The following is a 14,045-nucleotide window of genomic DNA, read 5'->3' as shown; positions in this document are numbered from 1 at the left end:
AATCATTTTAAAAACGGTCTCGCACTGCCTCTGAGAGTGCAACTCATCAGATCACTCGCCTTTCCGGTCTTTGATTACTGCGCCGCGGTTCTCACTGACTTGACGGGTCAACAGAGGCTCAAGCTTAGACGTTTGATGAACGCCTGCGTGCGCTACATCTTTGACCTTCGCCAGGACGAGCATGTGTCCCCCTGGTACGGGCGTTTGGGCTGGCTATCCGCCGACGACCGACGGGAATACTTGACCTGCTGCCTGATCTTCTCCATTATCCATTCCGGCTCTCCCCCCTTCCTTGCTCACAATCTCCAGCCTGCTCCTAGGCCTCTCTCCCATCTCCGATCCCCTCCTTCTCCCTGGGACTTAGCTGTTCCGTCCTGCCGCACCTCCACTTACCAGCATTCATTCCTCATATCCGGTTGCACTATGTGGAATGCTCTCCCGCCGCACATTAAAGAGTCAAATTCCCTAGCTTCCTTTAAGAACCTCCTCTTCAGTCATCTGCGGTCAAGGGATGGGGTCTGATCTCACGTTCTCACTCTCAATTCTCTTCTCTCCTTTTCTCTCCACCTTACCCGCAGCGACTCCGAACCCCGATGTCCTTCCTACCTTCAGCACACCCTGCCGTGTTCACTCTTCAACCTCTCACACTTCTCCTCAAGCATACCCTATCTTACTTCCTCTTCCTCTGCGCTTATTCTCTGCTATTGCTATTTCATTCTAGTTCTCTTCTTATGATCTTATTTTCACCGCGTAACTCTTCCGTCTCTGCGTAAAGATGCTAACTTTTCTTAAGTAAGTGTGATTCCTTTAAGTTTGTTATCTTAGTTTATTTCATGTTTTTACTCTTTTTACTTTCTCGCATGTTTACTTTAAGTTATGCTTATCTTAAGTTTATTTGTACCTTACTTCTCTTGTTTTTATTTTTTGTTTTTATTTTTATTTTTGTTATCTACATTGTACTCAATCTTGAAGTTATTTTCCTGTATTTTATTCTTAGAGGGCTAAGCCCTAGAATAATAATAAACGCTCAGTCAGTCAGTCAGTCAGTCTCTCTTTCTCCCGCTTTCGTTGCCATCCTCTCTCCGCTTCCCCTTCCCCTTTCTCGCTTCCGCCCCGCCATCCTCTCCTTCGTCTCCGCCTTCTCACTCTCCTCCCTTCATGCTATTATTACCCTCTCTGAACCTCTCCAATTTCCTCGAGCAATCTTCTCCGTCTCCATTCTTTCCCAGACCCTTCTCCACCGTGTCCTCCCAATTTCCCTCTGCACCTCAACTTCCACACTCCTCCCATACGATCCACGTAACACATGTTGGATTAGAGTTAAATTAATAACTTCCGAAAAAGCCGATTTTCCGCATATATAGGTGAGATGCTGGTCTATTTCAAAGAGTTCTGTGTAGGAAAAAATATTTTTCCTACAGTTCTCAACATATTAAAGCGTTTTCCGAAGAGTTCCGGTCGATTCCGATATTAGTTAATCAACAAAAAATTAATAACTTCCGAAAAAGCCGATTTTCCGCATATATAGGTGAGATGCTGGTCTTTTTCGAAAAGTACATTTTGATGAAACATTCAGATCTAGAATTTAATGTACCGTTGAATATTATAAATTTATGAATCCGTTTTTGCAGAACAATACCGCACTCTGGTTGGAGAATATATACCATACGAACGATGTGACTTTCAAAGTTTAAAAGGCTTCCTAAATAGTATTCACGGTATAGATATGTGCATTAAAGACACTAAAGAATTATATAAAATAAATTGTGACAAACATTTGCATAATCAAGTTAATAATTCCATAGAATTCAGGGTATGTAATATGTCTTCTCGTAATATGTATTTTACAACAAACTTTGTACGATAATTAGATTAAACAAATCAAGTAACAATTAGAGCTGTTTGACATTCAAAGTAAATCGCCAGTTTTAATAATTATTTTATTATTATTATTTTAGAACCATTTTATATTTAAAAAAAGTCATTTATGGAATGTAGATATAGAATCGGTAAGAATAATAAATAAAATAATAAACCACATTAGTATAACATACTTGACGATCAATTAAAATATTTTTTGTTTGATATTTTTTATTTTAATATTTTTAGGTTAAAATATATGGACCTGTATTAAAAAATGCACTTGATTGGAGACGATTTTTTTCTAAACATAATAATGGAATTTTCTCCTTTGCCAAACAAAAAACGCAAAGGTACAAAAAAATTCTTTACTAGCTTCTCTACAAAGTTTCTAACAAGTCCTCTTTGTATTAAAATCTATGCGTTGATTTCGTTGTAATTCTCAATTCTTTCTTATTTAATTTAAATTATTATTATTTTATCAAATAGCAAATAGCAATAGCAAATTAACACGCAACAGAAAAAGCCAAAGATAGAAAATAAATACGTTTCGAAATAAAAATGAACTTTTCGCTCTTTCATTATTACTGTATTATTGTGAGTTACAGATGATTCATCTTTATGTTGTGGCCTGTGTGTATTTGGCTTGACTATCGAAAATCGTCTTTCGCTTGTTAAAGCTGCTAGACATATTTCGGAAAAAGTAATAATCCTGCTAGGAATGGCAGACATTTATAACGTAAGTTCATTTGACTTTAGTCTATCTTCGATGTGGACGAGTTGCCCGCAATTAAACTAGCATGAAATAAATTGATTATAAATCAATATTAATCTTAACACTCTCACTGATGTCTACTCAAATCTCAGAAAATTTAATAAATTAATAAATTAAATTAAGAATTTCAAAGTCTAGAAAGTCTTAATATAATTTAAAACTCATTATTTATTTACAAATTATGAGGTACAGAGTAACCAGCTTTTTATTAAATATTTAATTATTTTCGCAGGACGCCACTTACGAGAAGATAACAGCTGATATGCTGAAATTACTAGAAACTCTGGAATCCGATTTCTTTGTTCCTAAAAAACACATTACATTATGTACATTATGTACAATGGCATTAGGCATTTGTACCCATGATAAAGGGAAGAAAGATATATTGATTAAATTTAATCAATGGATAAGAGACTCAGGTTGTAAAATAATAGATCTTTTTTAAATAATGTCCGTCGATATCTTTTCGGAAACAACAAAAAATTACAACACCTGGTTTCGAGAGTAAGTATACAAATAAATTAGATTTTAATTCACTTTCTTTCATGCTTATTTTTTTCTCAATTTATATCTATTATCAATTTAATCCTTTCATCTGTTTAGAATTGATTATTTTATTAACTGTTAAAATTAAAGTTTTCATTAAAATCGTTTAACAATAGACTTCTGAAAATTTATATTCTTTAGTGACTAGAAAATATAAATGACAAATATTTAAATCTTACTTAATTTTAAATAAACACGTTCATAGAATTTAAAATTAAACTTTGGTTAATGAAAAAATTTAACATTAAATGGAAGATTTTATTGAAAGGCAAATTTTAATTACATGTGACCTATATATTCATCTTTACTGTATAGCAATTAATTTCGTATTTCTCATTTAATATGATACTTATGATTTTTTTTAAATATTCTTCAATAAGCGGAAACAAACATCACATAATGCTATTGCACACTAATAGGAAAAAAAAGATGCTGGATCTTTTAATCAATGCAATTACTCTTGCTTAAAAATGGATTTTTTTACATTTAAATAAGTGCAATTTTTGACTTTTATGTGATTTGTTGTTATAACTGGGTCTAAAAATATAATAATAATTATATAATTATATAATGTATAACAGAATCTTAAAAAATTATTATTCAAGAATTATTATTATTAATTTTCAATATGTATATATATTATAATTGGATATTGTTTTCTAAATACTCATAGGTTTTTCAAACATTTCGTCTAGTCGACTTTCGGGGCATTTATCTTTTTTCGAACGTATTAACACATATATCGTAGAAATGTCGGAGCAACTTCGTAAGTTTCTCAATCAAGATTTTTCCAAAAAATCCCGTACCTCCTACAAAATAAATATTATAGATTAAATAATATATTATATTACATGTACATATACTATACATATATGTATAGGTAATTAGACCCTGCGACTTGTCTTTCGTAAGTGTGAACATTTTTGTTGACTGAAGGAGTTAAACGGAAAATGATTAGTGAAAATATGAAATTTGAAATTTTTGTTAGTTTAATTATCCGTAACCTTAATAATTGCAGAGATGAAGGATTTCCATTGATTTCCGCTTATAAATTAATTTACTAATTTATTTAATTTATTGCCAATGTCTACGATATAGAGAAGACGTTATAAAATTATTCTGAGCTTATTATAAATATTATTTGTTTAGCCCGCATAAAAACAGAATATTTCTATGATTTCATGTTTCGTCAGGGTTGTGAAATTATTTGTAATAAAATCTAAAAACATCGTAATAAAATTCTAAAAGCATCTTACAAATTTTGTCTGTATTGTGTCACATATTTGTAGAATAAATGTTTGTGCAAAAACATAAATAAGACTAAATGCTTCATCAAATCGGAGAGATTCCGTTTGCTTACAAAACGATTGCCTACAGCTCCGTTTTGACAACATTATTGAACACAGAGCATTGCACACACAGCAATATTGTACATACGTAGCACATTGCGCACACACTAATATTGCACACACCACGTTACACACACAACAATCTTTCGTTTGACTGGCGTTTTTTCGAATTTTGTCAAAAATTGTGGAAAATATAAGTATACTTAAATTTTAAACACATTTTTTGACATTGTAAATGTTATTGCATTTTGCAAACTAAAAGTGTTATCAAAAAATCACCGATCAAACGAAAACTACTTGTTCCCTGAATATGTGTTTCAAATTACAAGTTAATTCGTCAACTGTAGACTGAGAAATTGTATATATCGTTTTGAAAAACATAATTACGAGAAAAACGATTTTAAAGTTTGACTACTTGATATCATGCAGTTTTTTTGCATTTCTATTACAAATCATCCATAGAATCATAATCACTACTGTTTCATAGAATAGACATGTTGTATTACGAGTTGTTACATTCAGGTGAAACAATCACGGCAGACTGTTGCCAACAACAGTTGATCAATTTTGAGCGATGTATTAGAGGAAAAGAGGCCGATTACTGGCCAAAAAAGTGGTAAAATAATCCTGCTTCATGACAATGCCCAACCACATGTTGCAAAAGCGATTCAGGATATTTTTGCGTTAGGCTGGGAACTTCTCTCGCACGCGGCGTATAGCCCTATATCTGATCGCTGCAGCATCACTTAGCTGATACACATTTCGTAGAATTTGAAAAGATACAAAAATGCATTGATGATTTTATCGCTTTAAAGCCGGTGAGTTTCTACCGTCAAAGAATTTGCAATCTACCCAGAAGATGACAAAATGTCATTGATGCAAACGAAGAATATTTTGTTGATTAATATTTCTTTGTTTGTTTTAGAATAAAAATTGAATCTTGCAATAAAAGGTTCAGAACTTTTCTGCGCACTTAATATATTCATTAATTCTAAGATTTCAAACTATATTTTAAAGCAAAACAAATTTTTTATATTTTTTTAAATTTTTTGGACACCCTACACCTTTTTAAAAATCTTAATTTGAAAATTTATTGCGATAAATATTGTGTTAGATTTCAGAAACATTTCTATTTCAACATTTTATATTGCAAGTGTAAGAAATTTGAAAACTCTATGCTCAGGTCATAAGTTCTGCAAGACGCCATTGGACAAAAGCGTCCGCAGCGATCATCAATCGGCATACATCCCTAAAGTAAGAAAAAAGAGCGACGTTGACAATGCCACTTGATAATGCGACAAACGCTCTATGAGAAAGGGGAGAGAAACTTACTGCCTCTATGAAGTTGGCCCCCCTTCCTTAAAATTTGAGAAAAATAAACGCAGTTTCGGATGCCCCTGCTCTTCCCTTGAAAAGTTCAAGAATTTTCAATCAATTAAAAAAAGAGTTTTGTTAATTAAAGCGATAAAAATACCATTTGAAGAAACAAGGGGGGGGAAGTCTACTTCACAATTCTGTCTATTTATGAACAATTATATATCAAAAACTTTTTACTAGAATTTTAATTTATAAGAGAAATTGATTAATATTAAAGTGATCATATATATAAATTATATCAGGATTGGAAACGTAACCTTAAAAAAGGAACGCGTTACCGTTACTTTTTTGTAAAAAGTAACTTGTTACCGTTATTCGTTACCGATTTTACAAAGTAACACGTTACCGTTACCTCAAAAATAACATTTCGTTACTTTTTTGTAATGCTAAAGTATTAAGTTATTAGATCTTAAAATTATGTTATTTAATAATTAATATTATAGTTATTAATAAGTATGAAAACATTAAATTCTCTAAACTATAATCAAGAGGCGCGGTCGCGTCTCGTGCCAATTCAAAAAAAAAAGCGAGAAAGACCGACGCCTGTTTTACGCGAGTCAGCGAGTTCAAGCATAACGAGATTATCAGATGTCAGCAACGGCTGAACCGATCAAGTTCAAAGTCGTCTCATTCGATAGCTTGGGAAAAATTGCATATATAAAAGTGTTTTTATTTTTTCTCTCCGTGCCGTACAAGCGGAGATATCGCGATGCAAATTCTAATCTCTTCATTTTTCGGTAAGATACGTCTCCTTGGTCATCGCCCTCAGGAATTCTCCCTTTCACATTTTCGACACAATGTGGCGCTCGCTACTACACTATCAGCATCTATGCGGTCACGTGATACACCATGTGATGTGCATCACGTGACCGCGATAGTGATTACGCGTATGACAGGTTTCCTAACCTGTAACCTGAATCGTCAATAATATCTCGGTTTGCGAGGCAAACGATACATTTTTCTGCCGAATTCTTTCGCGTGGTGCAAAAATGCGTTGAATAAGCCTATTATTAATGAATATGTGCAGTTAAAAATAGATATTTTGCATTAACTAGAGTCAATATTATTATATATTATACTCCTACGAGTGCTACGTATAAAATTTTTTGAGTGTCATAAGAAGATATGATTTACAAAGTGCACATGAATATGGTAATGAAACGAGGTTAATTAGATCGGATGCACCTTATTAAATCTATTTTTATCTTGCTATCTTTTTCCAATGCATATTTACCTTTCTCAGCAAAAATGTAGTTTGCTTTCTCGGGTCTGCCTCTAAGTCATGCTTTTTTAATTCTAGCCTTAATGTAAATGTATATTTTTAATGAATTGACGTTTGAAACAAGTATCAAATAATTGAATAAAGATATAAAAATGATTCCAATGCCTGGTGTACGTGTAATTTTACAAGTTGAGTCTCAGAGGCAGGGTTGGCATCAATTGTCCAAGGTGGAAAAAACCTCCCGGTTTTTTCCACTTTTGTCCGCCCCGAAAGAAATGTATATGATGGACAAAATGGACAAAATTGGACGAAATTAAAAAAAACACAATAAACTGAATAAACTCTCAGGAAAAATAAACTTTATTAAATACAAATAAAATATAAATTTTTAAACACACAGAATATTACATTAAACATATTTACTTTGCCAGTATATAATTAACAAAATTAAATTTTAAATTGACCTAACTGGCTAAATTAAAATAAAATAAATGTTTAAATTAAAAAACGTCCATGTCTTCTTATAATCTCAGGAAAAATAAACTTTATGAAATAAAAGTAAAATGTAAATTTTTAACAGAATAAAATAAACACATTTACTTCGCGTCTTTGCCAGTATATGTATAATTAACGAAATTAAATTTTAAATTGACAACTGGCTAAATAAAAGTAAAATAAATTTTTAAATTATCCATGTCTTCTTTTTGACTAACAATCATATTGAGCATTCGTCGGCTGGCAACAAGTTTTGACGCTTTTTCGATTCCTAGACGATTTCTTAGTTTGGTTTGTATTATTCCAAAATTGAAAAATATTCTCTCTATGGAGGCTGACGAAGCAACACATTTTTGCAAATGTAAGGAAAATTCACAAAATTTTAAATTTACAGTATTGGTTTTTAAAAGAGCCTCCCACCATTGTATGGAACTTAGTTGTTCTCTCATTTGATCATGAAAAAAACTGTTCGGAAACGGAGATATTTTAAGCCGAAATTTTATAAGTAGTGGTAAAAAATCGGACGAAACTTCTTCAGAAAGCCACGTACGTCCTGCTTCCTCAAGTTCAGAATCTAGTTGTAAATCCAAATTTTTGGGATTTAATAAAAAACCAATAATATGGGCTGGGGTAATGCAATCGTCAAATCTTTTTTTAATTAAATCATTATATGGAAGCAGAACGTCATTTGTGGATAATTCTTTTAACTTTAAAAATTCGGTTAAAGTATCTGAAAGAGTGGCATTTTCTGACTGTAATTTATTTAAGGCTGCTCGAATTGGTTTTAATTGAGTTATAAGCGACTTTACTTCTTTCATAAGACCAATGTTTTGAATAATATCAACTATATTTTTTTCAATGCTTTCCTCGTGGTTTTCAGCAATTTTTAGATCACGGTTAATGACAAAAACCTCTAAACATTCTATAACACTGTTCCAGCGGGTTTCTCCTGGTAACTGTGGAATACGAAAATTTTGAAACTCGGCTAAGAGACCTTTAGCTGCATGGTTGTTTCTAAAATATTTGCTTAATTCTACAACTTGTTTAATTATAGTTTTAACATTAGAAAGTTTACAAATATCCCCACATAATAAATTTAAAAAATGCGCCGCATAGCCATTAATAATAAAATAAAAGTCAGATTCATTGTTAAGCTTCTTTTGGAGGTCACTGCGCATTTTTTTCATTTTAGCTTCATTATCGGACACAAAACTTTTTACAGTACATCCCAACCTATTTTCTGCTTCCATAATGTCTTTCACAGCCAAATCAAGACAATATTTACTCGTTTTTTGGTTAGAACCAGTTTCATACGATGACAAAAAGAAAGATTTTTCACCATCAGAGACACAACTTGCTATCACTGGTTCGTTATGGATAGCAGACCAACCGTCTTGTATCAGTGTAACCGATTTACCATTTAAATGATTTTTTGCGTCTTCCTGGGTTTTGTTATAAATTTTATTTAATAATTCGCCAGCTAGTTTTTTTCTGTTAGGTGGAGTGTATCCCGGTCTTAAATCACTTATCATTTTTTTAAAATAAAAATTTTCAGAATGTCGGAAAGGTACACCAGAAGAATAAAAGTAAGATGCTAAGGATAAATCGAGTTTTTGTTTATCATTTTCGGTTGTTTTAAGTAAGAATTGATTCAATTTTTGTTGTTTTAGTTGTTGAATTTGTACTTGAACATCAGGATTCCTACGCTTTCGGCTAATATTGATTGCTGGATTATTAGAATCTTCAGTTTCTGAACCCGATGAACCCTCCATTGAATCACATATATCTTCTTTTGCATCTTGTTTTTTAGTACATTTTTCAAAGTGCTTCCTTAATCGGCAAGCCTTATTACTTACTTCATTTTCGCACACCTGGCACTTCAAAATTGTTTTTGTTCCTTTAGTTATTTCATAAAAATGTTTTCTGATTGAATCTTTTTTTCTACCAATTCTACCAAAGCCGGTGCCGCTAATTCTTGATTTCTGTTTAAAAACAAAGATATTAAAGTTTCTTTAAATAAAAATGACCCTAACAAAAATAAAAAAGTCTTCAGACATGTCTGTGAAATTGGCATATCATTTTCCAGCAAACAAAAGTAAAAGGGAGTTCTTGTCGCATGCAGTCGAGTTCTGTTCCTGGGGGTCACTTGTGTATCTTGAAACGAGGTGAAAATTACAAAAGTGAGGAAATTTACTAGCGTACGATCTACGTAAAATCTACGATTTTATTTGTCGAAATCTAGTAAAATCTGTTCACTTTTGTAATTTTCACCTCGTTTCAAGATACACAATTGACCCCCAGGAACTATAGAACTTGAACGCATGCGACAAGAACTCCCTTTTATTTTTGATCTGCTGGAAAATGATATGCTAACTTCACAGACATCTTCCAGACTTCCAGACATGAATTGCCGTAGCCATAACATAAGACGTAGTACGTACCGTCCATACGTACTAATACGTAGACGTAACGTAAGAATTGACCAATCACATTAAGAATTGTAACGCTGCATTTTTGAGTAGATATGATTTTAATTGGTCAATTCTTACGTTACAGCTGCGGCAATACCTGTGTTGGAGGTCCTGAACCTGAACTCCTCTGATCCTAGAGGCTAGAGGCTCTTAAAGTTCCGAAGAATGTACTTACTTTTGAGTCAACAGAAATAATAGAAACAGAAGAAGTAGACGATGAATTGCCTAGCCCTGGCTCATTTTCCATTTTAAAATAATTTTAAGCACAAAATAATAAGTAAAATAATTAAATAATACTCTTCACCTTGGTAAACAGAAATAAGAAATCTAACCTAAAATACAGCACATGTGTCGTGTCTGTCGTGTGGCTAGAAAAAAAACGAAGTTGCAACATTGGTGTTAATCGATAAGTCTCATTCATCGATTTCTGTTTTACCGACTTTATTTCGTCCATTTCGTTCATTTTGTCCATTTTCTTCCAGTGGCCCGAAAAAAATGAAAAAAAGTGGACAAAATGCCAACCCTGCTCAGAGGCCTCAACGCTGCGTGTACTTTCTGGTTTCAGAAATTTGTAATTGGATTAATTAATAAGTAAGGTAAGTACATTTTGAATCCTGTTTATTAAAAAAGTTAGTAAAGTAAATGTAACTTTTACAATGTATATAGAGTTTACTAAAAACTAGTTAAAATAATACATGATATTAAATATGCTCGCTGTGTTACAAAATGAATTATCTTTTATAAGAAAAAATATCTTTTATAAGACGCTCAGAAATATTATTAAATATCAGGTAACAGCGAGATTAAGACATATTATTTATTTACAATTAACATTTATTTTGTAACACAGCGAGCATATTTAATATCATGTATTATTTGAACTAGTTTAGTGAACTCAATATATATATATATATATATTGTAAGAGCTACACTTAACTTTGTTAACTTTAATAAACAGGATTCAAAATGTACTTACCATACTTATTAATTAATCTAGTTACAAATTTCTAAAACCAGAGAGAATACGCAGCGTTGAGACCTCTGAGAGGTCAACTTGTAAAATTACACATATTTTTATATCTTTATTCAATCATTTGACACTTGTTTCAAACCTTAATTCATTCAAAATATACATTTACATTATGCTAGAGTTAAAAAAGTATGACTTAGAGGTAGACCTGAGAAAAAGCAAACCACATTTTTGCTGAAAAAAATATGCATTGGAGAAAGATAGAAAGATAAAAATAAATTTAATAAGACTCATGCAATCTAATTAGCTATGTTTCATTATCGTATTCATATGCACTTTGTCAATCATATCTTATGACACTTGAAAAATTTTATACGTAGCATTCGTAGGAGTATAATATAATATTGACTCTAGTTAATGCAAAATATATATTTTTAACTGCATATATTTATTAATACTACACTTATTCAACACGTTTTTGTACGAGACAAACGAATTCGGCTGAAAAAAGTGTATAATATATAATCTTGTCTATACAAGAGACATATTATTTATTGTGGATGGGAGTTGAGGTTAATTATATGCGCTCACCTTATCTCTAATTTTCCCTAAAAACACAAGTGGTACTATTTCTGTATTTTAACAGAGAAATTTTTATATGCTAACCCATGTGGTACTCTCTTTAATTACTATACAAAACTTAAGTGATTCTATTTCTGCATTTTCATTGAAAAATCTTCCTATTTCTAACCCAAGTAGTATTTACTTAAAAATAAATATTTTAAATTTAATCCAACCTAAATGTATTCTTCCCAAAAAATGTATGAAATCTTTAAATTGCGCTATTTATAAAGAGAATATGTTGCTCTTTGAAATAACTGCTGTATTTACTTAAAAATAAATATCTTACATTTAATCGAACCTAAATGTATTCTTTCCAAAAAATGTATGAAATCTTTAAATTGCGCCATTTATAAAGAGATTATGTTGCTCTTTGAAATAACTGCTGTATTTACTTAAAAATAAAAATCTTCAATTTAATCCAACCTAAATGTATTCTTTCCAAAAAATGTATGAAATCTTTAAATTGCGCCATTTATAAAGAGAATATGTTGCTCTTTGAAATAATTGCTGTACTACTTTTAACAAATAAAATGCAAGTGATAGTATCTTTATTTTTTAAATAAAATCCAAGTGGTATCTTTAATTCCTTTCTAAATAAAATTCAAGTGATACTATCTGTGTATTTCTATTAAAAAATTTTTCTGTTTTAACCTAAGTAGATGTACTTAATTTTAAAAAGTTTTAAAGAAATATATAACATTTAATCTTAAAGAATTAAGGAAAATACAGAAATGAGAAAGTTTTATTAAAATATAAAATTTTTAAACTACAAAAAATTGCCGCTGCTAGATGTCTAAATATCTAAATAAAATGTTGTAAAATATTTATTAAAATAGTTACTTGATAACTTAGATAATTATAATGATTTACAATGTTACTTGTAAAAATTATAATGATTTACAATGTTACTTGTAAAAGAAACAAGTGTTAAAGAAATTTAATCCTTAACTTACTTCGCGTAATTACTTTATTTTGTAACGCATATCTTACAAGTGTTACATTTATCGCATTCTTTCTTATGTCAATTCTTTTTACTCCTTTTCTTATCTAGCAGCGGCAATTTTTTGTAGTTTAAAAATTTTATATTTTAATAAAACTTTCTCATTTCTGTTTTTTCCTTAATTCTTTAAGATTAAATGTTATATATTTCTTTAAAACTTTTTAAAATTAAGTACATCTACTTAGGTTAAAACAGAAAAATTTTTTAATAGAAATACACAGATAGTATCACTTGAATTTTATTTAGAAAGGAATTAAAGATACCACTTGGATTTTATTTAAAAAATAAAGATACTATCACTTGCATTTTATTTGTTAAAAGTAGTACAGCAATTATTTCAAAGAGCAACATATTCTCTTTATAAATGGCGCAATTTAAAGATTTCATACATTTTTTGGAAAGAATACATTTAGGTTGGATTAAATTGAAGATTTGTATTTTTAAGTAAATACAGCAGTTATTTCAAAGAGCAACATAATCTCTTTATAAATGGCGCAATTTAAAGATTTCATACATTTTTTGGAAAGAATACATTTAGGTTCGATTAAATGTAAGATATTTATTTTTAAGTAAATACAGCAGTTATTTCAAAGAGCAACATATTCTCTTTATAAATAGCGCAATTTAAAGATTTCATACATTTTTTGGGAAGAATACATTTAGGTTGGATTAAATTTAAAATATTTATTTTTAAGTAAATACTACTTGGGTTAGAAATAGGAAGATTTTTCAATGAAAATGCAGAAATAGAATCACTTAAGTTTTGTATAGTAATTAAAGAGAGTACCACATGGGTTAGCATATAAAAATTTCTCTGTTAAAATACAGAAATAGTACCACTTGTGTTTTTAGGGAAAATTAGAGATAAGGTGAGCGCATATAATTAACCTCAACTCCCATCCACAATAAATAATATGTCTCTTGTATAGACAAGATTATATATTATACACTTTTTTCAGCCGAATTCGTTTGTCTCGTACAAAAACGTGTTGAATAAGTGTAGTATTAATAAATATATGCAGTTAAAAATATATATTTTGCATTAACTAGAGTCAATATTATATTATACTCCTACGAATGCTACGTATAAAATTTTTCAAGTGTCATAAGATATGATTGACAAAGTGCATATGAATACGATAATGAAACATAGCTAATTAGATTGCATGAGTCTTATTAAATTTATTTTTATCTTTCTATCTTTCTCCAATGCATATTTTTTTCAGCAAAAATGTGGTTTGCTTTTTCTCAGGTCTACCTCTAAGTCATACTTTTTTAACTCTAGCATAATGTAAATGTATATTTTGAATGAATTAAGGTTTGAAACAAGTGTCAAATGATTGAATAAAGATATAA

At 30.6% G+C, this 14,045-nt stretch overlaps 1 protein-coding gene across 1 annotated transcript; it reads right to left on the bottom strand.

Moving 5' to 3' along the window:
- Positions 1 to 2,875: 2,875 nt before the first annotated feature.
- Positions 2,876 to 10,351, bottom strand: LOC113004786. The gene is made up of 4 exons (XM_039447568.1): positions 10,271 to 10,351; positions 8,712 to 9,606; positions 8,175 to 8,624; positions 2,876 to 2,940 (listed from the first exon to the last, which is right to left on the bottom strand). The coding sequence occupies exons 1-4, from the start codon at positions 10,340 to 10,342 to the stop codon at positions 2,876 to 2,878; spliced, it is 1,482 nt and encodes a 493-aa protein (XP_039303502.1). The 5' UTR covers positions 10,343 to 10,351.
- Positions 10,352 to 14,045: the final 3,694 nt, after the last annotated feature.

Source organism: Solenopsis invicta, chromosome 3 (assembly GCF_016802725.1).
Source record: "Solenopsis invicta isolate M01_SB chromosome 3, UNIL_Sinv_3.0, whole genome shotgun sequence".
Lineage (NCBI taxonomy): Eukaryota > Metazoa > Arthropoda > Insecta > Hymenoptera > Formicidae > Solenopsis > Solenopsis invicta.
Note: the sequence above shows the minus strand (reverse complement) of the source record. Positions and strands in the feature narration are given on the sequence as shown.